The sequence below is a fragment of the Hylobates moloch genome, unplaced genomic scaffold, assembly GCF_009828535.3.
Source record: "Hylobates moloch isolate HMO894 unplaced genomic scaffold, HMol_V3 SCAFFOLD_12, whole genome shotgun sequence".
Lineage (NCBI taxonomy): Eukaryota > Metazoa > Chordata > Mammalia > Primates > Hylobatidae > Hylobates > Hylobates moloch.
Genome location: NW_026652287.1, coordinates 102,265,938 through 102,290,870, shown reverse-complemented (window position 1 = coordinate 102,290,870; position 24,933 = coordinate 102,265,938). Strand labels below are relative to the sequence as shown.

At 57.0% G+C, this 24,933-nt stretch overlaps 1 protein-coding gene across 2 annotated transcripts in view; it reads left to right on the top strand.

Moving 5' to 3' along the window:
- Positions 1–2,204: 2,204 nt before the first annotated feature.
- Positions 2,205–24,933, top strand: part of PPP6R1 (protein phosphatase 6 regulatory subunit 1) — a 29,007-nt gene continuing 6,278 nt past the window's right edge. The window contains exons 1-17 of one of the 2 annotated variants that reach the window (XM_032171188.2): positions 2,205–2,799; positions 14,144–14,376; positions 15,584–15,770; positions 15,860–15,997; positions 16,077–16,142; positions 18,820–18,932; positions 19,029–19,142; positions 19,684–19,846; positions 19,932–20,084; positions 20,244–20,378; positions 20,998–21,062; positions 21,184–21,299; positions 21,387–21,472; positions 21,625–21,714; positions 21,796–21,893; positions 24,340–24,397; positions 24,488–24,666. In XM_032171188.2, the coding sequence (XP_032027079.1) occupies positions 14,150–14,376; positions 15,584–15,770; positions 15,860–15,997; positions 16,077–16,142; positions 18,820–18,932; positions 19,029–19,142; positions 19,684–19,846; positions 19,932–20,084; positions 20,244–20,378; positions 20,998–21,062; positions 21,184–21,299; positions 21,387–21,472; positions 21,625–21,714; positions 21,796–21,893; positions 24,340–24,397; positions 24,488–24,666 (1,988 nt within the window). In that variant the 5' untranslated portion in view covers positions 2,205–2,799; positions 14,144–14,149. Of the gene's footprint in view, positions 2,800–14,143; positions 14,377–15,583; positions 15,771–15,859; positions 15,998–16,076; positions 16,143–18,819; positions 18,933–19,028; positions 19,143–19,683; positions 19,847–19,931; positions 20,085–20,243; positions 20,379–20,997; positions 21,063–21,183; positions 21,300–21,386; positions 21,473–21,624; positions 21,715–21,795; positions 21,894–24,339; positions 24,398–24,487; positions 24,667–24,933 lie in introns of those variants that run through there. The other variant, XM_032171189.2, reaches the window with a different exon arrangement.

The window sequence follows — 24,933 nt, the reverse complement described above, 5'->3', positions numbered from 1 at the left end:
TTGACAGCGTGATCCACCCTCCTCGGCCTCCCGAAGTGCTGGGATTACCGGTGTGAGCCTCTATGCCCGGCCAATCCTCCTCTTTCTTGTATCCTGGTTTCCTAGGACAATTTCATGTCAGATTCATTCCTTTTGTGTGGATTGTTCTGGTGCATCTGGGATTTTTGAGTCTATTTGGATTGGTTTTTATCACCCCTCTTCCTAAATCCAGGATAAATTGAGAGGTAGCTGTAGGATCTGAGATCCTGTCTCAAGAAAAAAGTTCCAATTGTAGTCCTAGCTACTCGGGAGGCTGAGGCGAGACGATTGCTTGAGCCCAGGAGTTCGAGGCTGCAGTGATCTGTGATCGTGCCATGCACTCCAGCCTGGGCGACAGAGCCAGACCCTGTCTCTTAAAAAAAAGTTCCAGTTCTAATGCAAACACAATGTATATCTGTGAGTTCTGCTGGGTGGAAATCCAGACTTCAGTCATTAAAGCCCCCACAGCTTCCCAGCTTCCATCTGAAGGGTAGGGACTATAGCCACATCCTTATCCCTCAGTTCCTGACCTCTGTGTTAAAACAATGTGGCAATGATGCCATCATATTGTGGAGAAAACAAGGAAGCCAAATGCTGGATAAAAGACAAAACATCCCTATAGAAAAAAAGGAAAAGGAAATGCCTCTCTGTGATGGTTCATTTCAGGTGTTGACTGGGCTAAGGGATGTCCAGATAGCTGGTAAAACATTATGGGTGTGTCTATGAGGGTATTTCTGGAAGAGACTAGCATTTGAATCGGCAGACTGAATAAAGATCTTCCCTCAGCAATGTGAGCTGGCATTATCCAATCCATTGAGGGTCTCAACAGAACAAAGGGGGCAAAGGAGGAGTGAATTTGCTCTTTTTTTTTCTCGAGACAGAGTCTCGCTCTGTCACCCAGGCTGGAGTGCAGTGGCATGATCCCGGCTCACTGCAACATCCGCCTCCCAGGTTCAAGCAATTCTCCTGCCTCAGCCTCCCGAGTAGCTGGGATTACAGGCGCACACCACCACGTCCGGCTATTTTTTGTATTTTAGTAGATACGGGGTTTCACTGTATTGCCCAGGCTGGTCTCGAACTCCTGAGCTCAGGCAATCCGCCCGCCTCGGCCTCCCAAAGTGCTGGGATTATAGGCGTGGGGTCTTGAACTCCTGAGCGCAGGTACAGGCGTGAGCCACGACGCCGGGCCCTTTGTTTTTGAGACAGGTTCTCGCTCTGTCTCCTAGGCTGGAGTGCAGTGGTGCAATCCGGCTCACTACAGCCTGGGCTCAAGCGATTCTCCTGCCTTAGCCTCCCGAATAGCTGAGACCACAGGCGCGGGCCACCAGGTCCAACTAATTTTTTAAATTTTCTTTTGTAGAGACGGGGGTCTCCCTAGGTTGCCCAGGCTGGTCTCGAACTCCTGGGCTCATGCCATCCTCCGGCCTCAGGCCTCGTAAACTGTTGTGATTGCAGGCGTGAGCCACCGCGCTCGGCCAATTCGCAGTCTTAAAAAAAAAAAAAAAAAAAAAACAGTTCCTCGCGCCCACACGATTTTTACAGTAGGCCTCTAACATGGGTAGACAGGGGGGCTATTAAAGTTGGGGAAACTGAGGCTCAAAGCCAGATGGGACCTTCATCAATCTAGACACAAGGTCTAGGAGGTGTCTTTCAGTTGATGCTATTAGAGGCCGCTTTGAGCGGAACTGGCAACACTAGCGACCCGGCCGGGACTATCGCCAGCAGATGGAAACGACTGAGGGCCCCTGAGGCTCGGAGGCGGCTTAGCGCGAGAGCCGGACGGAACGAAGGCGCCTGGCCTTGGCTGGAGCGAAAACCAGGTTTGGATTTCACAAGAGCCCGACCCTGGAGCCAAAGCCGGACTATGATTAGAGGAGACAGAACAGCGAACGGCTTTCCAAACGGAGCGAGTGGGAAGGGAAATCCTGGAGCGGAATATTCACGGGGCCTTGGAACGGAGCCGGTGCGCAGCTCCGGCTCATTGAACTGTCTGGGTTTATTCCGGGGCAGACCGTTGGCACCAACGGGCGCAAGCGCGTCTACTGCGGCGGGGTTCAAGAGTGGGCGGTGTCGGGAGCGCCCAGGCGCACGCGCACTGCACCATCCAGGCGTGCGGCCCCCTCCCGCACCTGCGCACCGACACAGCCTCGGGAGGGCGGGGCCTCCTGCGTCGTCCTGCGCTAGGGGGATTGTGGGATAGTGGCGGAGGGAGCCGGGCGTCGGAGGCCCTGAGGCGGGCCGCAGAGCCCGGAGATTGAGCGGCTTTGGAGAAGCGGCGGTTAAGGAAGTAGGCCTACGGCTTCCGTCGGTCGCTGCTCGGCTCTGCGGCCCGTTTGGACCACGGAGGAGGTCGCCTTCCCCTCCCGTGGGGCGCTGGGTTGGACTGTGGAAACCGGAGCAACTTCCCCCGTCTTCCCGGCTGAGGCGCCTGCGCGGGCCTCGCGACCCGGCTCGCCCGCAACCCGCCTTGGCCCGCGCGCCCTCCTCGCCTGCGGACCCCGGAGGTGCCTACGCGGACTCGTGACGCCCCCCGCCCGCCCGCCCGCCCGCAACTCCACCCGGCGCTGACCCCCTCAACTCTGCAGGACCCGGCGCGCGAGGACCCCACGACCCGCGGGCGCCTGCGCGGACCCCGCGAGCCCCGGCGCCTGCGCAAGTCTCCGACGCCGCCCCCGCCCCCACTTACCGGGCCCCGCAGCAGGGGCCGGAGCCGCCGGCGGCGGGGCGGGGGGGGCGCCCCGATGAGCCCCGAGTGCGAGGAGCCGCCGCCCCCCCTCGCAGGTGAGCGGCTCGCGTCGCCCGACCCTACCTCTCCAGGGCCAGGCCCCCGCGTCTTCCCCTCTCCGCGTCCCCTCAGGCTTTTCCCTCTCGGGACCCCCGCGGGTCTTTTCTACTTCGGATCCTTTCCCTCCTTCCTTCGGGTTCCCTCTCCACGGCCCCCCGTTTCTTCCCCCTCGACCCTCCCCAGTCTCTTAATCTCTCCTCCTCAGCTCCGCCGCCACCCTAGTCTCAGTCTCTTGCCCTCGGCCTTTTCCCCCTCGCTCTCTTTGCAGCTGCGCTCCCCAGTCCCCGAGCCTCAGCTCCGCTCTCTTGCCTCTCTGGCCGGCCCCCGGCCCCCCAGGATTCTTTCTCCCTGGTTACCCTGGACTTTGCCCGTTTACACCCTTCCCTCTCGCCCCGATCTCTGCCCCGCCACCTCTTCCGTGGCGCAGCCTCCTTAAATCCCCGGAGCTCAGGACTGGAGGAGCGGGGCTTGTCTTCACCTTGACCGACCCTCTCCCGCCTCCGGCTTCTTGTGCGAGGGACCTGGGAGCGGGGCGTCTCTGGAGCAGCCACCACTCGGGCCTGCTTCAGTGAGATGAAGCCTGCTGAGGGCAGGCAGGGCGCCTAGCGCTGGGCACCGAGGAGGGGGCATCAGCCCTAGGCCCTGCCCTGGAGGTGGGGCCAGTCCCTGGAGGGGGTACAAAGGCAGAGCCGGACAGTCACAATTCCTGCGTGTTGTGATCGAGGTAACTTAGGGAGCTGCAGGGGGCCACAGCGGGAGGCACTGGTGAGACTGGCTGGACTGATGGCTTTTTCTGTCTAGGAAGGATGAGTAGGAGGTGACAGATGGAGAGTGGGAAGAAGGGCCTTCCGTGGGGGGAAGGAGCAGCACGTGCAGATATGTCAAGGAAGGAAGGTCGGAGTCCTGAGTGCAGTGGTATTGGGAGGGTGAGGGGCAGAGTAGTTCGGCCCGGCGTGCTTGTCCAGGCCTTGAATGGGACCTCTGGTTGGGGTCTTTCTTGCTCGCTCTTTGTACACACAGACGTGACCATAAACACCCGCCTGAAAGGCAGGATGTTTCAGGAAAGGAAGCTGCGTAGACTGTCAGGTGCGGTACTGGGTTCACAGTTGCAGAGAAACTGCAGTGGAATTTCATCCAGCCCAAGGGCAAGAATCTAACTATTAGCGTGCACTGCAAGTGCAGCAAGGACTCGAGAGTGCCTGAATAACACAGGATGAGGACTGGGTTTACATACATGCACAACACACATGGAGGCGCCCGGCCACGTGTGCTTGCTAGTGGGGGAATGGCTGTTGTAGCTGCTTATGCTGTTGAAAATGTTAGGCTTTTTTTTTTTTTTTTTTTTTAACTCTAGTTCTGGGATTGGGATCATGAGAAGGCAGTCCAGCTAATTGTTAGAGGACCTTTTGTCAGACAGACCTAGGCCGAGTCCGGCTTCTGCCAAGTGAGACCGTGGACAAGTTGTTCCTCGTCTGTAAGTGGGGATGGCAGACTGCTGTCCTCAGAGGGTGGTTCTAGGGATTAAGTGCAGGGTTTGTAGAAGCCTGTGGCAGAATGCAAGGCACATGACACTCTGCAATCAGTAGCTGTTTGGATGATGATGATGATTTTGAGACTAGGATTTGCTCGTTTGCCCAGCCTGGAGTGCAGTGGTCTAATCATTGCCCACTGCAGCCTTGAACTCCTGGACTCAAGTGATCTTCCCACCTCAGCCTCCTAAGTAGCTAGGACTACAGGCACGTCCTGCAATGCTTGCTCAATTTTTGTATTTTTTCTACCACGCCCGGCTAATGTTTGTATTTTTTGTAAAGACTGGGTCTTGCTGTGGTGCCCCATTGTGGTGCCCAGGCTGATTTCGAACTCGTGGGCTCAAGCAGTCCTCCTGCCTAGCCTCCCAGAGAGCTGGGATTAAAGGCGTGGGCCACCACACCTGGCCGTTCTTTCGATTATTATTTGATTTGGGAATGTTTAGTGCAGTGGCTCCCAACTGGGGGCGATTGTGTCCCCTGGGGGACGATTGGCGATATCTGGAGATGTTTTTGGTTGTTACAGCTGGCGGGAATGCTGCCAGTATCTGGTGAGTGGAGGTGGAGGCCAGGGATGTTGCTAAGTGTCCTCTAGTGCATGGGCAGCCCCAACACCAAAAAGAACCGTCCAGCCCAAATGTTAGCAGCGCAGAGGAGGAGAACTTTGCTCCACTGCTGGGGTATTGTGTGTCATTGTGGCTTATTTGCTCTGTCGTGACTTATGAGCTGTGTGTTGGTGAGTTGTGTATTGCGAGTTACCACCATCTTTGTGGCCATTAGCTTTTGTTGGTTCATCTACTGTTTCTTTCCATTAGAGGAGAACCTGCTTGTCTGGTCCCCCTCCCCATTTTTTTTTTTTTCTGGGATGTGTGGCCCAGTGCTCTTAACAGAACACCTTTATCTGGCTTCAGTTTTCATTAATTCAACAAGTAGCTTTAGTTGGGCCTGGCCTTATGCTAGATCCTGGGAAGTCGGCATGTTTCAGGGGGAGGCAGATGACTGAACAGGTACATCCTGTCACAGAGCCGAGGTTCACATGCTGTCCTAGGGTGACTGTGGGATGCTGTGGAGGCGGCGTGGAGCAGGCTCCTAACACAGATGCAGGGGGGAGGCTCCCTGGAGGAAGTGGTGTTTGTGTGGGGCCTGAAGGACCCAGGAGGAGCTAGTCAGGCTCGAAGAGCTCAGGGAAGGAGAAGGGAGCAGCCCAGCCCGGGCTGAGGGCAGTCAGGTGTGGCACCCACGCGGGAGGTAGCAAGAGATGAGGTGGAGAGGCCTGAGAGCTTTGGTGAGAGTGAGGGGCCTTCCCAGAGTGAGAATCACTTGGCACCCGGCTTGATGGGGCTCACCCGCCTTTCCACGCTAAACCGTGGTTTTCCCTTTGCACGCCAGTTTTGTGGGTCCTTCTCCAGAGAGTGCTGCCTTACAGTAACCCCATCTGTGAGGTATTTCCCGGATAAGGAAACTGGGGCTCGGTGGGGTGAGATCCTTGGTCTAGGCCACAGAGATTTCAGTTTGGGGAGGTAAAATGGGAATGCAAGCTTTTCTGACTTTGGATCACATTGTAACACTAACTCTGCCCCATTCTGTTTTTCCGAAGAGCTATTTCAAAATCTGTTCATTGGTCTTTTCCTTTTTTTCCTTTAAACCTGTGGCCAGTTCAGGAGATGATCTGAATGTGGGCGTTGAAGTCCCCGTCCCAGTCCTTGGCCAGTGTGTCTAGACTCTTCTGTTTCCTAGTTATTCCATCCTCTGGGGTTGGACCAGGGCTGCTAGCTCCCTTGGGAGGGTGTGCTTCTGGGGCCAGAGCAGGAGGCACTGAGGGTTCTCTTTAAGTGGGGACCCTCCCCAAGGCTTTCCCAAGCCACAGGAAAGCCTTAGTTCATCATCTTGTTGGGCCTTGGGCAGGTCCCCCTTCTCCTCTGGCCCCAGTGGCCCTTTCTACCAAATTGGTGTCCCTGATTCCTCCTTGCTGGGTGGGTGGTGCTGGGTTCTGCAGCCGGCACACACCATAGGTCCTGCTCAGAGGTGGTGGGGTTGCCATTACTGTCACTGCATCCCTGGAGTTGGGTGTTCCCAACCCCCTTTCAGATTTGGCTGAGAGCTGATGGAGGCTTGGGGGACATTAGAGGGAGACGGTCTTGCTGTCCGAGGGACTCTGGGCCCTTGAAGGAGCTGGGTGCTGGCCAGCCTGCTGCTGGTAGCAGGCTTTTTCCCTTCCTAGGGTACTGGCCAGGGGGCCAGGCGTTGGAGCTTCTGCTGAGCATTGGGGGCAGCTCAGGCAGCTGTTTCTGGAGGCCTTCTGAGGCATCTGTGCCCATGACCTCCATTTCTGGGTGCTTGTGGGTCAGCGCAGGTTGGGAAGGGGTGACAGATGAAGCATGGGCCCACTGGTTCCCTGGCGGCAGAGCTGTGTTTGGACGGATGCCTGCAGCAGTGGGGATGGCTCTGTGGGAGCTGCAGTTAGTGCCTGTCCAAGCAGGGGAAGGAATGGGCTGGCAGGCGCTTGAGGGGTGGCTGGTGTTGAAGGCCCTAGAACACCACAGCTAAATAAGAAACCAGAGGCAATAGTGCAGAGCTGGTGAAGGGAGAGCGGCAGAGGTAGTTTTCGTTTTTAATGGCTTCCTTTCTCATTTACAATTTCCCCTTCTTCCGTTTGCAGCCAGACTCATGGTTTTCAAACGGTAGCTAAAAACTAGTGGTAGTCACTTCCGCTTTCTTGAAGTTGCTAAAAGTTGCAAAGAATGGGGGTGGCGGGGTGCATGGTGCCTGACGTAGTATCCGAATGGTCTGAGGAAAAGTACTGGAGTCACTTAGGCAAATGGGTAGAGTCTTTCTCCTGCTCCTCTGTGTTTAGCACCATCACCTTTGGGGTAGTGACGGTCCCCTACCTGTCCTGCCAGAAAGCGTGTGGACGTGGCCTCAGGGTTGGTCTGGAAGAGACTTGCACCTGCTGAGCTCCTGCTGTGTCAGGGCCACCTGCTTTAGCTCGGTGCCTTTTCACAGCAGCCGGCCCTGGTGGGCTGTGTCTCCTTTTCACGGATGAGGAAACGAGACTTAGAGAAGTCAAGTGCCTGCCCAGGTTCACCTAGTTAGAGAGTGAGAGTGAAACCCACTCTCCTGCTCCATTCCCAGGGATTCTAGCAGACTTCATTAAGTTGGGAGAGGGGACTGAGAGGGCTTCAGGCCATAGTGCATTCAGAGTTTGTGGTGGGGGAAAGTTTTTTTCCCTTTTTTTCTGTTCTTCCATATTTGCATCTTCATTCTGTTGAGAGCCTGATACTTGAGGTTTGTAGAGTGTCGACCACTCAATTGCATTTGAGCCTTTCAGTCTACTCTGATTTTCAGAGGAGCCACTTGAGGTGAAGAGTTCAAGGGGCTGCCTGGGTTCTCAGGGCCAAGGTTCTTGGATGCCACGCACCAGCAAGCACCCTCCCGTCTTGTTCTGGCTGCCCCTGCCCCAGTTGTCTGGGGAGCTCGGTTTGGAGGGGAAGCCTGACCTTTTGCCCGAAGCAGATGGTTAGTCTGTAGCAGGGGCAGGGGGTTTGGGGGCCGAGGGCCATGGCCTGTGCCGTTTAATCAGGTATCTTAGAAGTGAACGGTGGGCCTCAGTGTGAGAATTTCTGCCTGTTGTTTAGAGACCAGGGCACACTGGAAGCCTCTTGCTAGCCATGTGGCTCCACCTCTCTGGGCCCCTTTTCTACATGAGACCCTGTCGGAATAATAAGAATTCTTCACTTGGTCTTAATGTGGAGCCAAGTGTCTGCAAGTGCGCGTCCGTGGATTTTCTACAGATGCTGGCTTGGTGCTGCTTCCGTCCTGCCCCCACTGTGGAGGGGCTCACTTAGCTTAGGGCTGTTGGTGGTGAGGGATGGGGAAGGGGTAACCTGGGTGAGTGCCCCAGGGCGGAGCCTTGACAGCTTCAGCTCTGCCAGGCTGGCCGGCATCTCATCAGCTCTGCGGACGCTGGGACATAGTGCAAGGCCTGAGCCTGGCCCTGGCTCTGGCCCTGCCGTGGCCGATGGCCTGAGGCAGGTTTTTTTTTTTTTTTTGCAACAGTTTTTATTGAGATATTCCATATAGTTCATCCATTTAGAGTGTACAGCCAGGTGCGGTGGCTCATGCCTATAAGCCCAGCACTTTGGGAGGCCCAGGCAGGCAGATCACTTGAGGTCAGGCATTCAAGACCAGCCTGGCCAACGTGGTGAAACCCTGTCTCTACTAAAAAAAATACAAAAATTAGGCCGGGCGTGGTGGCTCATGCCTGTAATCCCAGCGCTTTGGGAGGCCAAGGCAGGCGGATCACAAGGTCAGGAGTTCGAGACCAGCCTAGTCAATATGGTGAAACCCTGTCTTTACTAAAAAAACACACACAAAAATTAGCCGGGCATGGTGGCGCACGCCTGTAATCCCAGGTACTCAGGCTGAGGCGGGAGAATTGCTTAAATCTCCGGGAGGCGGAGATTGCAGTGAGCTGAGATCGCGCCACTGCACTCCAGCCTGGGTGACAGAGCAAGACTCTGTCTCAACAAAAAAAAAAAAAAAAAAAAAAAATTAGCCAAGCATGGTGGTGCACACCTGTAGTCCCCACTACTTGGGAGGCTGAGGCAGGGGAATTGCTTGAACCCGGGAGCTGGAGGTTGCAGTGAGCCGAGATCGCACCACTGCACTCCAGACTGGGTGACAGAGAGAGACTCTGTCTCAAGAAAAATAATAATAAATAAAGTGTACAATTCAGTGGTTCTTAGTACATTCACAACATTGTGGAAACATTGCCACAATTGATTCTGGAACATTTTTTTAATCACCCTTTCCTCTCAGGAACTTCTCCCAATCCCCGCCAGCTCCTGGAAGCCTGTAAGCTCTTTTCTGTCTCTATGGATTTGCCTGTTCTGGATGCTTCACGTAGGTGGAGGCCTGCAGTGTGTGGTTCCTTGGGACTGGCTTTGCTGGCATGGCATGGGCAGCCTGTCGGCCTGCCTGGTCTCCCACGGAGAAAGAGGCTGTGTATGTGTGCTTGCCACGTCTCAGTGCTTTGCTCGCCACAGCCTTAGGCCGGAAATTGGCAGAGTCATGATAAATTTGGCGGTTGCCCCTTGAGATTATTCTGGTCCCAGGTACACCCAGATCAGGAAATCCATGCCCCCTCCTGCTGCCGTCAGCATGCTGGTGAGTCACCTTTGCTGAGCCTGAGTTTCCTCATCTGTGACACGGACACTTGGTGGTCGGCCTGTCGCATTCCTTGTCAAGTGGGATGGAAAGTAGGGGATGGTCCCTTGAGGTCTAGCATCTGGGCAGAAGTGGGGAGGTGGGGAGTTACCACTGTGCACACAGAGGTTCCCGGAGCAGGGAAGGGACACAGTTGTATTTCCTTGTGAGGTGCTGGTGCCTTCATCACTCTTGACACAGGGGAAAATACACACCCATTGCCTGCCCAGGGCGATCTTGCACTTTCCCCCACCTCCTGATTTAGGGACCCCGTAGGAGTGGCTGGGAGGGGCCGGGGTGGGAGTGATTTCACTTTGTCAACGCCCTGACAGGTACGGCAGCCTCCTGCCTGGGAGGAGCTGGGGCCTTGTGAAAATGAGGTTTGCTTTTCAGCTGATACTTGTGAGCGTTTATTGCCAGGGCCAGGTTCCATGCTAGGTGCCGCCCTCAGGTGCCCATGGTAACCTAGGGGGAAGGTTCTAGAGGAGGCATTGTAGAGCCACGAGTGTGTACCTCCAGCGCTTCATTGCTGTGTCACAGAGATGCTTCTAGGTGGCAGGTCAGAGCGCAGAGCTCAGGGAGACAGTGGTGGACAAAGGCGGGGCTGGGGGCTGCTTGAGCCAGGCAGGCCAGGGAAGGCCCTTCTGTGAGGCGAATGCTTGGTAAGAGATCTGAGGATGAGAAAGTGAGTTGTTAGGACAAAGTCGCTGAGATAGACCCAAGCTTAGTGTGTTCTGGAAACAGAAGGCCAGCGTGGCCAGGGCAAGTAGGGAGTGGGAGGCCATTGAGGGTCCCAGGCGCTGACCCGATGAGAGGGCAGGTCTGATTTTCCCTTCAGCAAGCTCTGCATGGCTGCGGGGAGAGGGGACGAGCAGGGGTCGCCTGCGGTTGAGTGTGGGGGGCCTGCTGTCCAATGGTGGTCATGCAGGCAGAAGGGGTGGGATGGTTATGTTTGGGGAGGTCAGCGGAGACTGGGTCGGGGTGGGAGGCCTGATAAGTCCCTGGATTTCTGGTGGTGCCGGGTTGGAGGAGAACTCAGGCCTCTGGCCGAACTGTGCTGTCACAGCTGGGCCGGGAGGGGCCTGAGGACCACAGCCCTCCATCCCGGATCCAGGGATGTCTGTTGAGTGAGCACTAGGAGCTGGGGACAAGGTGGACAGGGAGTTTACCATCCAGATGGGTCCCTCCAGGGTGGGCCTGGAGATGACAGGCTCCTTCCGAGGTGAGAGTCGGGGTCACTGTGGCCAGGCTGGTCCCTCAGGCAGAGCGAGTGCTGGAGCCGGCTCGGCGGGAACTCGCTCATTCATCCCTTAAGTGTCCACTACACAGGCCCTGTGCTGGGACAAGGGCTCTGCACCCTGAGAATTCAACTTCTGAAAGCTGAGTACCAGCTTCACTGCCCACCAACCCCTGGATCGGGGCATGGGCGTTTACTTTGGCGTGCCTCAGTTTCCTCTCCTGTAAAATGAGGCCATTCCCTGGAGGGTGGTTGTGAGAGTTGGTGGAGGTAACGGCTGCAAAGTCCTTTTTAGAGCAGTCAGCACAGTGCAGGTGCTGGAGCGCAGTGGCCGATACCATCGACATTATTGCCTGGGGTGCCTGGACTGCCCCCATCCACCCAGACCCACAGGGCCTCCTGGACATCCATCCAGCACTGTGCCTCAGGCAGCCACGGACTGTGCAGGAGACACCTGAAGTGGCAGCCCCAGGAGCACTGGCGAGGTGGCATGGGGCACGGCCTCCCCAGGGCACTGGGGTCACCGTGGGCACCGAGGTCAGTCAGTCAGCTGGCTGGGCAGGGGCACGAGAGCCTGGATGCAGGCCTGGTGGAGTGCACATCACCGAGCAGGTGGAGGTACTCATGTTTGTGCTTTAAAAGGATTTTTTTTTTTTTTCCCGAGACAGAGTGTTGCTCTGTCACCCAGGCTGGAGTGCAGTGGCGCAATCTCGCCTCACTGCAACCTCCGCTCCCAGGTTCAGGCAATTCTCCTGCCTCAGTCTCCCGAGTAGCTGGGACTATAGGCACACACCACCATGCCCGGCTAATTTTTGTATTTTTAGTAGACACGGGGTTGCACCATGTTGGCCAGACTGGTGTCAAACTCCTGACCCCGGGTGATCTGCCTGCCTGGGCCTCCCAAAGTGCTGGGATTATAGGCGTGAGCCACCACACCCGACCTTAGAAGGAATATTGGGAGTCTGGGCATGGTGGCTCACGCCTGTAATCCCAACACTTTGGGAGGCCGAGGTGGGCGGATCACCTGAGGTTAGGAGTTCGAGACCAGCCTGGCCAACATGGTGAAATCCCATCTCTACCAAAATAGAAAATTTAGCCAGGTGTGGTGGCAGGTACGTGTAGTACCAGCTACTAGGGAGGTTGAGGCGGGAGTATTGCCTGAACCCGGGAGGTGAAGGTTGCGGTGAACCTAGATCGCGCCACTGCACTCCAGCCTGGGCAACAGAGTAAGACTCCTTCTCAAAAAAAAAAAAAAGGATTATTGGGAAAAGTGGACTGGTGAGGGGTAAGGGGTGAGTCACTGGGTGCTGTGGACTGGGACCTGGCAGGCCCCCCAGAGGTGCAGGGGTTCAAATGCTTGGAGGCTGCTGCTATCTCCCCTAGTCCTCCCGCTGCCACCATGACTGTCGTTGGTCACAGAACTCTTCCCTCTGCTCCACCCTCAACTGTCATTGGCCAGGTTTAGGGACCCGTATAGTGTCATATCAAGATTGTTGCCAATCTAGAGTCACCGAGGCAGACGGGCAGCCTGGGAGCGAGGTCTGGACTGCAACCTCCCGAGCTGAGCCCAGTCTTAGGGTGGTCAGGGTGGATGAGCAAGGAGATCCTGGCCCCAGGCTGGCCTGGCTTCAAGCTAGGCAGGAAGGAGAGGAAAGGAGGCCCAAGAGGCGTTCGACCTGCCTGAGGCCATGTGTGGGACTCTTTCCTGCCTGTTGTCAGCCCAGGCTGCTCTCCTAAGCTCTGATGAAGTCTCTTCCCTGGACCTGATGCTCCATGTCTCCCTGTCTCTTCCCTGGGGCCTGGGGCTGAGTCAGGCCTGCGGGCTGGTGGGCACTGAGGTGACAGGTCAGCGGGGCTCGAGGAGATGGTGGAGGCCTGTGCAAAGGGAATGACTGAACTGGAAGAAGCTGCAGAAGGGCGTTGGAGGAGAGGGACTAGCATCTGTGCCTGGGAGTGACGGTGGTGAGGGCCTGCGGGAGAGGCACCCTTGGCCTCTTCTGCCGGCTCTGCTGTGTTCTCAGCATCCTCTGTAGTGACTTGGGGGTAGCAGTGGCCTCTGCCTTAGCTGGTGATACAGTTGTCAGGAGGCAGGTAGTGAGCGTGAGCTCTGGTCAGTGTCTTAACTGGTGAGAGCTCCATGAAGGCTGTCTGCTGGGACCAGATGGCCTTCGAGATTCCAGGATGCTGCCTGACTTACTGGGCTTTGGTTGCCCCTTGTCCTGTGTGATGACAGCTTTCTTGGGGGCTGCTGGTGAGCTTGGACATCACGTGCACAGCACACGTGCAGAGCCAGGACCATTGTCATCAAGTGCCGAGAGCACAGGTGGAAGGTCTGTGCGGAGGCTCTGTAGGACTCTGCGGAGCAGTGACGTCGTACAGGGCAGGGGCTCAGAATGGGGTTGCCTGGCATCTTGTTAGTGTTCTGGGTATGTTTCCTTATTGCCAGTGAGTTCCTGTGCACGAGTGTTTAGGGGCTGGAACCAGGCTGAGGAACCAGGCACTGTCCCCCAGAGGGCGGGAGCCAGCTCCAAATGGGGACAGGGTCAGGGCTGGGTGTTGCCAGCTTTGTTCTTCCCCCACAGAATCTGTCTATCCCACCCTGGGTTCCTTCAGGTCCTGGTCAGTGACTATTCTGGGAGCCCCTCCCTTCCAACTTTTCCTCTTCCTTGTTCCAGCCCAGGTGCTGGGTGAGAGGATGGTTGGGGTGTGTTTGTGTGTGAGTGGTGTCCAGGCAACGGCCACAGCCTGGAGATGCACAGACTTCCTCTCTTCCCCCTGCCACCGCCCCATGCCTCCCACGTAGCCTTGGGTGATTTGCTGGGCCAAGCAGCAGCCGTGTGCTGGAAGTCATCGGGCATTTGAGTTTGTTGAGCAAATACAGGTTGAAGCAAATTTGAAGCCAGAGGTTCAGGCCCTGCCCCTGCAGTGTCCCGCCCAAAAGTAGGGATAGTGGACCCAGACCCTCATGGGGAGACAGGGCCCGAGGCCCCTCAGTGCACAGTATCCAGCCTCTTCTTGCAGGCCCTGCACATGGTCCACACCTGGGGACTTCACCAGGCCTGAAGCCTCAGGTGTGAAGTGACCCCCTGGACCTCAGGCGAGGCGGCCTGGAGGCTGGAGGTGGGGGAAGAGGGGCAGGCTCAAGGGCAACTGCAGGAGCCTGGTGCTCAGTGGGAGCCTTCAGCCTGAGTGATGGAGGCACTGAGTCTGCGGGCAGTCCTGGGGCGGGGCCAGGCTCAGCGTGAGGGAGAGGGCTGGGTCCTGGGGAGAGGCTGTGCCCAAGGTGGGCACTCAGCCCCTGTGGTCAGCGCCTCGTCCCGTGGGGACTCCCTGGGGCGTCTGACGCGGCGCTGGTTGTGTCCGTGCCTGCAGGGCGCCATGTTTTGGAAGTTTGACCTGCACACAAGCTCGCACCTGGACACGCTGCTGGAGCGGGAGGACCTGAGCCTGCCCGAGCTGCTGGACGAGGAGGACGTGCTGCAGGAGTGCAAGGTCGTCAACCGCAAGCTGCTGGACTTCCTGCTGCAGCCACCCCACCTGCAAGCAATGGTGGCCTGGGTCACCCAGGAGCCGCCAGATAGCGGTGAGGAGCGGCTGCGCTACAAGTGAGTTCCCCAGCTCCTGGCCAGCCCGTCCCTATCGGCATCACACATACCTTCACTACGCAAGCCTCACAGCTACCCTGAAATGCATCAGTATCAGTAAACTCCAGTTTGGGGATGAGGAAGATGAGGCAGGGAGCAGCCAGGCCCCTGCACAAGGCCTCACAGCTCACCGGGTGCAGACCAAGCCTGTGCTCTGGAGGGCAGTGGCACAGTCATGGGTCACGGCAGCCACAAAGTCACGGGCCCGAGCGATCCTCCCGCCTCAGCCGCCCGAGTAGGTGGGACCACAGGCGTGTGACAACATGCCCGGCTGGTTTTTCTCTTTATTCACCGCTTTTTATTTTATTTATTTTTTATTAAACATTTTTTTTGTATGTTTGTGAAACACTTGTCTGCTATTGAAGACACTTGAAAATTACTTATTTTTTAATCCAAGTGACGCTCAAAAGACACTGTTTTTTTTTTCTTTGAGACTCACTTTGTCACCAGGTTGGAGTGCAGAGACACAATCGGCTCACTGCAACTTCCTCCTCCTGGGTTCAAGTGATTCTCCTGCCTCACCCTCCTAAGTAGCTGGGACTATAAGCCACCACGCCCAGCTAATTTTTGTATTTTTAGTAGAGACAGAGTTTCGCCATGTTGCCCTGGCTGGTCTCAAACTTCTGACCTCAAGTGATACGCCTGCCTCAGCCTCCCAAGGGGTACCTCCCCACAGTCCTGGAGCAGATTGTGGCCCCTCAGGGCCTTGAGTGGCACGCTGGTGGGGCGGCTCTTGTCTTGGAGCCGTCGGGCACCTTGTGAAAGTTTGGAGGAGGGAGGCAGTAAGTGAGGATGGAAGTTGAGCAAGGTTCCAGGAGTCAGCCAGAGCTGGGGCAGTGTAAGGGGTTGCAAGTGAAGCAGCTGAGAAGCAAAAGGGATGAGTGTTAGCTGTTGGGGGATTGGGAAGCACAGGAGCTTCAGGAACAGGCTTGTCTTGGGGGTGGTGAGGAGCCTAGGATGGGATGGCTGGGTGTTAGCAGGGTGGAGGAGGCGTGGTGTGGGCCCTTGTTTCCGCGTCGACCCTGTCCTCTGCCCTTTCCCCTTCCTGGACAGGGGTCTCTGCAGTCCCAGAAACCCAGTGCCCGGTGCAGAGAAGAGGGTGGAGCCTTGCCGCCCCCTACCCCCTGCCTCTGACCCGAGCCCCCACCCGCCTGTGCTTGCCTCCCAGGTACCCCAGTGTGGCCTGCGAGATTCTGACCTCAGACGTGCCCCAGATCAATGACGCCCTGGGTGCTGATGAGTCCCTTCTGAACCGGCTCTATGGCTTCCTGCAGAGCACCGGCAGCCTCAACCCACTGCTGGCCAGCTTCTTCAGCAAGGTCATGGGCATCCTCATCAACCGCAAGACAGACCAGGTGCCCTGGCCCCCACCCTGGCGCCACCGTGGGTTGGGGGGTGGCGGCTGGGCCAGGCCCTGTGCATGATGCAGCCCATGTGCCCCCAGCTCGTGTCCTTTCTTCGGAAGAAGGATGACTTCGTGGACCTGCTGCTGCAGCACATCGGCACCTCGGCCATCATGGACCTTCTGCTGCGCCTGCTCACCTGTGTGGAGCGGCCCCAGCTGAGGCAGGATGTTGTCAATGTGAGCAGGGCCGGCTCCTCTGGGGGTGGGGGGCTGGGCATGGTGGACGGTGATGCATCCCCCGCCTTCTCGCCCTCAGTGGCTCAACGAGGAGAAGATCATCCAGCGGCTGATTGAGCAGATCCACCCGTCGAAGGATGAGAATGTGAGTGCTGCCGGTGCCCCTCCAGCTTCCCCTTAGAGTCCCTTCCCCATGCCCACTTCCCCGCTTTTAGAAGAGGAATTGGGGCTGGACGCAGTGGCTCACGCCTCTAATTCCAGCACTTTGGGAGGGTGAGGTGGGAGGATTGCTTGAGCCCATGAGTTTGAGACCAGCTTGGGCAACATAGTAACACCCTGTCTCTACATAAAAACTTAGCTGAGTGTGGTGTTGCACACCTGTAGTCCCAGCTACTGGGGAAGCTCGGGTAGGAGGATTGCTTGAGCCAGGAGGTCAAGGCTACAGTGAGTCATGATCACACCACTGCACTCTGGCCTGGGTGACAGAGTGAGACCCTGTCTAAAAAAAAAAAAAAAAAAAGAAATTGGTGAGAAAAGAGAGCATCGAGAACCAGGTGTATCCATGCCCTTTGAGAAAAGGAAGGTTTCCCTTTCATAAAAGGAAAGAAACTTGACTCAAGCGATTCTCGCACTGTGGCCTCCGAAAGTGCTGGAAAGGTTTTTTTTCATGACCCAGGAACTTGGCACATAATGCCTTGCAGGGAGGGGCCCTCCTCATCGCCTGTCCCAGTGCTGGCCCCACATCCTTCCCTGCCCACCCTGGCCTGGCCTGTTGCTGGGCCTGGCAGATTTTTCCCTGTCTCCTGCCTGATAGAACCCCTCGCTGTCCTTCTAAGGGTCCGTCCCGCAGCCTTGCTTTCAAGGGCCCTCACATCCTCCCCTTTAGCTCTGGGGGACCCCACGTCCATGTGTTTCTCCAGCTTGGGTCTCCATCTCTGTCCTGGTGCCCAGCACGGCCTAGTGAAGAGTGGGTGTTTGTCAAGAGCCTCAGATATCCGAGGCCACTGGGAGCAACACGTCCTTCCCGATGCCAGCTTCTGCCTCAGAGGCGCACAGGCTTGCAGAGCAGAGATGGCTCTGGGCTCACCCAGGCTGGGGCCTGTCCCTGTGAGGGCCCTGAGGCATGGCCCAGGGCCACACGGCCAAGCCCTGGCAGCTGCCTGTTGGGTAGACTCAGCTCTGCTTATGCTTTTCTCTTTTCTCTCTTTTGTAGCAGCTTTACTGAGATGTAAATTGCACAGCATACCACTCACCCACCGAAGCTTACAATTCAGCGCTTTTAGGGTATTCAAAGCGTTGTTTATCGTCTTGTTGAATTTAGATTATTTTTTATCACTCCAAAAAACAAGTCCTGCCTATAATCCCAGCACTTAGGCAGGTGAGGCTGGAGGATTGCTTGGGCCCAGGAGTTTGAGACTAGCCTGGGCAACATAGCAAGACCTTGTCTCTACAAAAAATTTAAAAATTAGCTGGCATTGGTGGTGCACACCTGTGGTCCTAGCTACTCAAGAGTCTGAGACGGGAGGATCTCTTGGGCCCAGGAGTTCAAGGCTGCAGTGAGCTGTGATGGCACCACCGCACTCCAGCCTGGGGTGATGTAGGGGCCGGGTCTTTTTTTTTTTTTTTTTTTGAGACAGAGTCTTGCGCCATTGCCCAGGCTGGAGTGCAGTGGCGTGATCTTGCCTCACTGTAGCCTTGACCCCCTGGGCTCAAGCAATCCTCCTGCCTCTGCCTCATGACTAGCTGGAACTACAGACGCGCACCACCATTCCTGGCTAATCTTTTTGTATTTGTAGAGATGGAGTTTTGCCATGTCGCCCAGACCGGTCTCAAACTCCTGGGCTCAAGTGATCCTCCCACCTCAGCCTTTCTTTTTTTTTTTTTTTTTTTTTTTTTTTTTTTGAGATGGAGTCTCGCTCTGTCACCCAGGCTAGAGTGCAGTGGCACGATCTCGGCTCACTGCAACCTCTACCTCCCAGGTTCAAGCGATTCTCCTGCCTCAGCCTCCCGAGTAGCTGGGACTACAGGCGCCTACCACTGCGCCTGGCTAATTTTTTTATTTTTAGTAGAGATGGGGTTTCACCATGTTGGCCAGGCTGGTCTCGAACTCCTGACCTCGTGATCCACCCGCCTCGGCCTCCCAAAGTGCTGGGATTATAGGCATGAGCCACCGCGCCCGGCCCCACCTCGGCCTTTCAAACTCCTGGGATTATAGGCATGTGCCATCACACCCAGCCGAGACCCTTTCTCCAGAAAAAAAAAAGATACCCTGTATTCATTAGCAGCCCCTCCCGATATTCCCCTTTCTCTTCTCAGCCCCTGGCAACCACCAGACTATTCTGTCTGTTTGGATTTGTCTTAGGACATTTCATATAAATGGGATCGTGGACTATGTGATCTGTGTCTGGTTTCTTTCTCTAGCATGATGTTTTTGTGTCTCATTCATGTGGTTGCATGTATCAGTTTCACTCCTGTTCCTGGCTGATTAGCACACCCCTGTGTGGATAGACCAGCTTGGGCATATTCACTCATCAGTCAAAGCCGTCTGGGTTGTTGTGGGCGGTGCTGCGGCCCTGTGTGCGGGCATGAGGGCCTTGTGTGGATGCCTCCTGTCCTGGGGAGCCTCTCTGGCTTCCTGTTCTCTCCACCATCTTCCCTCCAGCAATTGGTGCCTCTGTGCCCCCCTCCTTCGTAACACGTGTCCCTGTGTCTGGGTGACCATTTTTCCCTGGATGGTCAGCTCATGGGAGGGGCTCCCAGCACCAGGCTGCAGAGGGCCCGGTGGCCCGACCAGGATCCTCACCTGTCTCTCCCCGTTGCAGCAACATTCCAACGCGTCCCAGTCCCTGTGTGACATCATCCGCCTGAGCCGGGAGCAGATGATCCAAGTCCAGGACAGTCCAGAGCCTGACCAGCTGCTGGCCACCCTGGAGAAGTGGGTGTGCGGGCGAGGCTAAGGCTGGGGGGAGCTGACTTGGGGAAGCCCTGGACCCCTGGCCCCTCACCCTGACCCCTGCCCCTGCCCCCGCAGGCAGGAGACGATCGAGCAGCTCTTAAGCAACATGTTCGAGGGGGAGCAGAGCCAGTCTGTCATCGTCAGTGGGATCCAGGTGCTGCTGACCCTCCTGGAGCCCAGGAGGCCGAGGTGAGGGATACGGGCCACAGACCATGCATGCTGCCCATCCCCAGGAGCTCTCCAGCCCCCCAGAGGCGGGTCTCGGTGTCCGCCAAGAGAAAGCCCCGCCCATGGCACCTTGCTCTGTGGCTGCTTGTGCTCCCTGCATAGTGGACAGTACGGGGCCGAGGGAGGAATCTTCCTGTCTGCTTTGACAAGTGAGGGCGCTGAGGCTGAGGCCACTGCTGCAGCTTATGTTGGGAGGGACCCCAGGCCCCCGTGCCCCTGCCTTACCACACAGGCCACTAGCCTGTTGGGTTTGCCTTCCTGCCCCCACCGCTTACCTGTGCCCTTGCAGTGGACTGCCAATGCTGCTGCCTGGCGGGCTCCCCACCCCACCCCACCCCGCCCCAGCCAGGCGTTGTCGGAACGGCCTCAGAAGAGAGCGGCGCTGGGGGCATGTGGCTCCTCGTTTACCTCCAGACCCTGCAGACTCGGTCCTTGTGCCTGCTCTTGTGTGGGCGCGCAGGCCATCTAGGCTCACTCCGCCTTTGACCCTGCCCTGCTGCAGGTCCGAGTCCGTGGCCGTGAACAACTTCTTCAGCAGTGTGGATGGGCAGCTGGAGCTCCTGGCCCAGGGTGCCCTGGAAAGCACTGTGTCCAGTGTGGGCGCCTTGCACGCCCTGCGCCCGCGGCTCAGCTGCTTCCACCAGCTCCTGCTGGAGCCTCCCAAGGTCAGGGGCATGGGTTGTGGTCCTTGGGGAGGCAGGGGAAGCAGGAAGGGCAGCCCTCAGGAATCAGGCCTCCCTGTATCTGCAGCTGGAGCCGCTACAGATGACGTGGGGCATGCTGGCTCTGCCTCTGGGCAATATGCGGCTGCACGTGGTCAAGCTCCTGTCCAGTGCCCTGAGCGCCAATGATGCAGCCCTGACACAGGAGCTCCTGGCACTGGACGTGCCCAACACCATGCTGGTGCGGGGACTGGACCGGGCTGGGGGTTCAGGGGCTGGGGCGGGGACTGGACTGGGCTGGGGGCTCAGGGGCTGAGGGTTCGGGGGCTGGGGTGGGGACTGGGCTGGGGGCTCAGCTGGGGCGGGGCCTCTCTGGTACCAATCCTGTGTCCTCCCATAGGACCTCTTCTTCCACTATGTCTTCAACAACTTCCTGCATGCCCAAGTAGAGGGATGCATCAGCACCATGCTGAGCTTGGGGCCACCTCCTGACAGCAGCCCTGAGACGCCCATCCAAAACCCTGTTGTGAAACATGTGAGCTGGGACTCCCTGGTCCCCTTCTTCTGGGCCCATCCCCTGTGGGTGCACCCTCTTCAGAGGCCTACCACTCACTCCTTCCTCCCACAAGTGTTTGTTGGGTAGTGTTAGGTGCCAGCGCCCAGATGGGGTGTGGGAGGCATGGCCAGGGAGAAACACGGATGAAACATGCAGGTGCAGGGAGCAGTGGGCTCCTGACTTGAGCTGAAGAGCTAGGGGTGGGCGGGAGCAGACCTGCGAGCAGCTGAGTGTGTGTGCATGAGTGTGCACACGAGTGTGTGTGTGAGCATATATGCGTGTGTGAGTGCACGCATGAGTATGTGAGCATGTGTGTGTGAGCGTGTCCGTTAGTCCATGCATGTGAGCGTGTGTGTGTGTGTGTGCACTCATGAGTGTGTGTGTATGCACCACATATTCTTTGTAGAAAGACCAGAGAGACTTGGGTGGATGCCAGGGTCCCAAGCCCCAGCTTCCATCCCTCCTTCCCATCCCCATCTCTGGATGAGCGGGGGCCTGGTGAAGCATCTGCTGAGGAAGGGACCCCTGCTGCAGTGCAGAGCTCCCCACATGGTGTGCAGACCACCCCCCCAGGCCATCCTATCCTGCTCTCCCACAGCTGCTGCAGCAGTGCCGCCTGGTGGAGCGGATCCTGACGTCCTGGGAGGAGAACGACCGTGTACAGTGAGCACCTGCTGCCCTTCGTGTCTCCAGGGGCTGGGGCTGCCTGGGTGGGGGGCTGGGCAGGGGCTGGGCATGCTTGGGTCCAGTCCTGGCTTCCAGCCGTGGCCTTCACTCTTGCCAGGTCTGCGGGAGGCCCTCGGAAAGGCTACATGGGCCACCTGACAAGAGTGGCCAATGCCCTGGTGCAAAACACAGAGAAGGGGCCCAATGCAGAGCAGCTGGGGCAGCTGCTGAAGGGTGAGGGTCCCCAGGCCAGCCTGAGGGGTAGGTGGGGGGCTTGAAGCCCCGGGATGCCTCACGTCTTCACCCCTCTCTCCTAAGCAGAGCTGCCCAGTGAGCAGCAGGAGCAGTGGGAAGCCTTTGTATCGGGGCCCCTGGCGGAGACCAACAAGAAGAACATGGTGGACCTGGTGAGGCCCAGCTTCTCCTGCACTCCTCCTGCCGCTTCTCTCTCTTGGGCCAGCCTTAGCCTCCCCCCGCATAGATGCCTGCCCCCCCATAGCTGCCTGCCCACCCTCGTCTGGGGGCTCCAGCAGGCCCTGACACCCCCTCCTCTCCCCAGGTGAACACCCACCACCTGCACTCTTCCAGTGACGATGAGGACGACCGACTCAAGGAGTTCAACTTCCCTGAGGAGGCCGTGCTGCAGCAGGTGGGCCTGGGGCTGTGCGGGGCTATGCTGGAGTGGGGTCCTGCCCAGCTCCCTCCAGCCCTGACCTCCGCACCCCCACAGGCCTTCATGGACTTCCAGATGCAGCGCATGACCTCCGCCTTCATTGACCACTTCGGCTTCAATGATGAGGAGTTCGGGGAGCAGGAGGAGAGTGTGAAGTGAGTGTCTCCTGTGCAGGGTCAGAGCCCTGTCCTGCCTCTGCAGCAGCAGGCGCGCCTACTTGTATCTGTCCCCTGCACGCACCTACATGCCCTGTGGGGCTCAGCCTGCAGCTGTGGCCGCTCCTGGGCACGCATTGGCCATGGCCTTGTGTGTGTGTGTCTGCAGCCTCGTGTGTCTGCCTGCAGCCTCGTGTGTCTGCCTTCTCTTACGTGAGTTCCGGCTCTGCGGTCTCTTCTCTCCGAGGGGCAGGCCATGAGGGTGGGGCACAAACATCATCTGTGCTGGGGACACAGAGCAGGTCCCTCCCTCTCCTGGAGCTAGCGTTAGGGGTCCCAGGCGGGACGGGCTCAGGGTAGTGGGGACCAGCAGTCCTGGCGCAGGGACTGTGAGGCAGAGCTGCACCTCCATGGATGCCCTCTGGGTCAGGAGTCTGCAAGACACGGGGGTCCAGTTCTCCTCTCCACAGGCCTCGGGGTAACAAAACATTTTTTTCCAATTACCAATTCTGCTTGTTTTGATTTGTGGGGCAACGACATCTTAACATCAGCCACCTCTGGGTGTTGTGATCGTGAACTTTTCTGAGTTTCTTGCCACAAGCATCTGTTGCTTCTAGAGTCAGAAAAAAGTGGCTGGGTGGAGTGGCTCACGCCTGTAATCCCAGTACTTTGGGAGGCCGAGGCAGGCAGATCACCTGAGGTCAGGAGTTCGAGACTAGCCTGGCCAACATGGCGAAACCCCATCTCTACTAAAAAATACAAAAATGAGCCAGGCGTGGTGGCAGGTGCCTGTAGTCCCAGCTACTTGGGAGGCTGAGTTAGGATAATCGCTTGAACCCGGGAGGCGGAGGTTGCAGTGAGCCGAGGTTGCGCCCCTGCACTCCAGCCTGGGCAACGGCGAGACTCCATCTTGCTCCCCACGATGAGCTCATTTACAGTCAGGGAGATTGAGGCCCCAGGACATAGCTGGTTTGTGTGTGGGAGCTGGATGGCTGCCCATGGCTGCCCCGGGGTCCCTGTATAGCACAGCGTGAGGGGCACCACAGTGAGGGATAGTCAGCTGTGCCTCGCTTAGTCCACAGCTGGACAGAGGTCCTCTCAGATGCAGACGTGAGATCCCATGTTTGCTGCCTCTGTGCCCAGCATGGAGACTTGCAGAGTGTTGGTCTTTGTGGGTCAGTGGCCTGTGCCGAGACCCCTGGAGAAGATGCTCAGGTGAAAACTGGGCTGGACACAGTGGCTCACATCTTAATCCCAGCACTTAGGGAGGCCGAGGCAGGAGGATCGCTTGAGTTCAGGAATTTCAGCCCAGCCTGGGCAACATTGTGAGACCATCTCTGCTTTTTAAAAAAAAAAAAAAACAAAACAACCCCATCCTGGCAGGAGAATGAAGGGACTGACTGGTAGATGGCATTGGGATCACCAGCTGCCCTTCTGGGATGAAACTGTTAGCTTTTCCTCTACCAAGAAAATTCTAGAGGGGTTAAAAAGTTAAGCGAACAAAACTAAACCCAGAAAGAGTTCCGGAATGGAAAGTGGATGACTGGTTTGATCATCTCAGGGCTGAAGATGCTGCCCTGCATAGCTCCTGTTGCAGAAGCCAGGTCAGCTGAGGCTGCCAGTGCCACGGGGACATGGGCTGCCCTACCCTAGACCCACTGTGTGCCCAGCGTAGTCTCTGCTCTGCTGCTTCTCAATGTCTAGGAGGGACTAAGGACACTTGCCTTGGAAGGTGGTTGTGAGAATGAAGTGTGTGAGTAATGTCTGTCACATACTTAGTATCCTTTAAGAATTAACTGTCCTTTATCCATTGATCTTTGTGGCAGAATTTTTCATGAATTTGAGACAGATGATCCCTTAAAGTGTCCATGGGACAGAATGTGGACCCTGATCATTAGACCCTCGTGTTGAGGGAGGTAGGGCCCTGGCAGGTGCAGTTTAAGTTCTGACATGACTCTTTTTCCCATAATTTAGAATTTCAGCCACAGACCATAGACATCTTCAGGTTAGGGGATGTGCTTTATTGGGCTGTAGCCTCACACTCTGCTTGTGGCTGGTTGGTGTGAGTGTCAGCCTCCTACAGATGCCCCAAGGATGGGGACAAGGGCGTGGATCTGAATCCCTCTCTGGCACCTGTCCTTGGAGGAGCCTGGGGAGAGTCACTCAACATTTCCGAGCCCCATTTTCTCACTTCTAGAGCCAAGGGAAACAGCCTACCTCAATGAGTGGTTTTAAGGATTTAAAGTGATCATACGTGAGATGTTGATATTCATGTATACGTTGCCCCTTAGGACCAATGGTTTGGGTTGTGTGTGAATTTGCAGATACCAAATCTGCAAGTAATGAGGGTCAGCTCTATGTTGAGTGAAGAAAGAAATGTGGCCTTGTCCTGTGCTGCCCCCACCCCCAGGTGTACCCTCTCACCATGCCTTGCCTTCTCTCCTAGCGCACCTTTTGACAAGACAGCCAACATCACCTTCTCCCTCAATGCCGACGATGAGAATGTGAGTACTGCCCTGTCCCCTGGTTGTGGCGGGAGGAGGGCGTGGGGCTGTGGGCAGTGTGGTGCATCCTCTCACCCCTGTGCCCTGCAGCCCAACGCCAACCTACTTGAGATATGCTACAAGGATCGCATCCAGCAGTTTGATGATGATGAGGAAGAGGAGGACGAGGAAGAGGCCCAGGGCTCAGGGGAGTCTGATGGAGAAGATGGCGCCTGGCAGGGCAGCCAGCTGGCCAGGGGGGCCCGTCTGGGCCAGCCCCCTGGTGTCCGGTGAGTCCCCCTCCAGTTTCCCTCCTCCAAGCTTCCACCACACGGCAGGGCCAAGGGGTATCCCAACACATTTGGACTGAGACTGAAGTGAATGAAAAAAATAAGGAACCTGTATTGGTGTGTGTATTAGTAGGGGGCACTTTCACTTTTGAGTGATAGAAATCAAATTCAAGGCCAAGCATGGTGGGCTCATGTAATCCCCGAGTGCCTGTAATCTCAGTACTTTGGGAGGCCAGGGCAGATGGATTGCTTGAGCTCAGGAGTTTG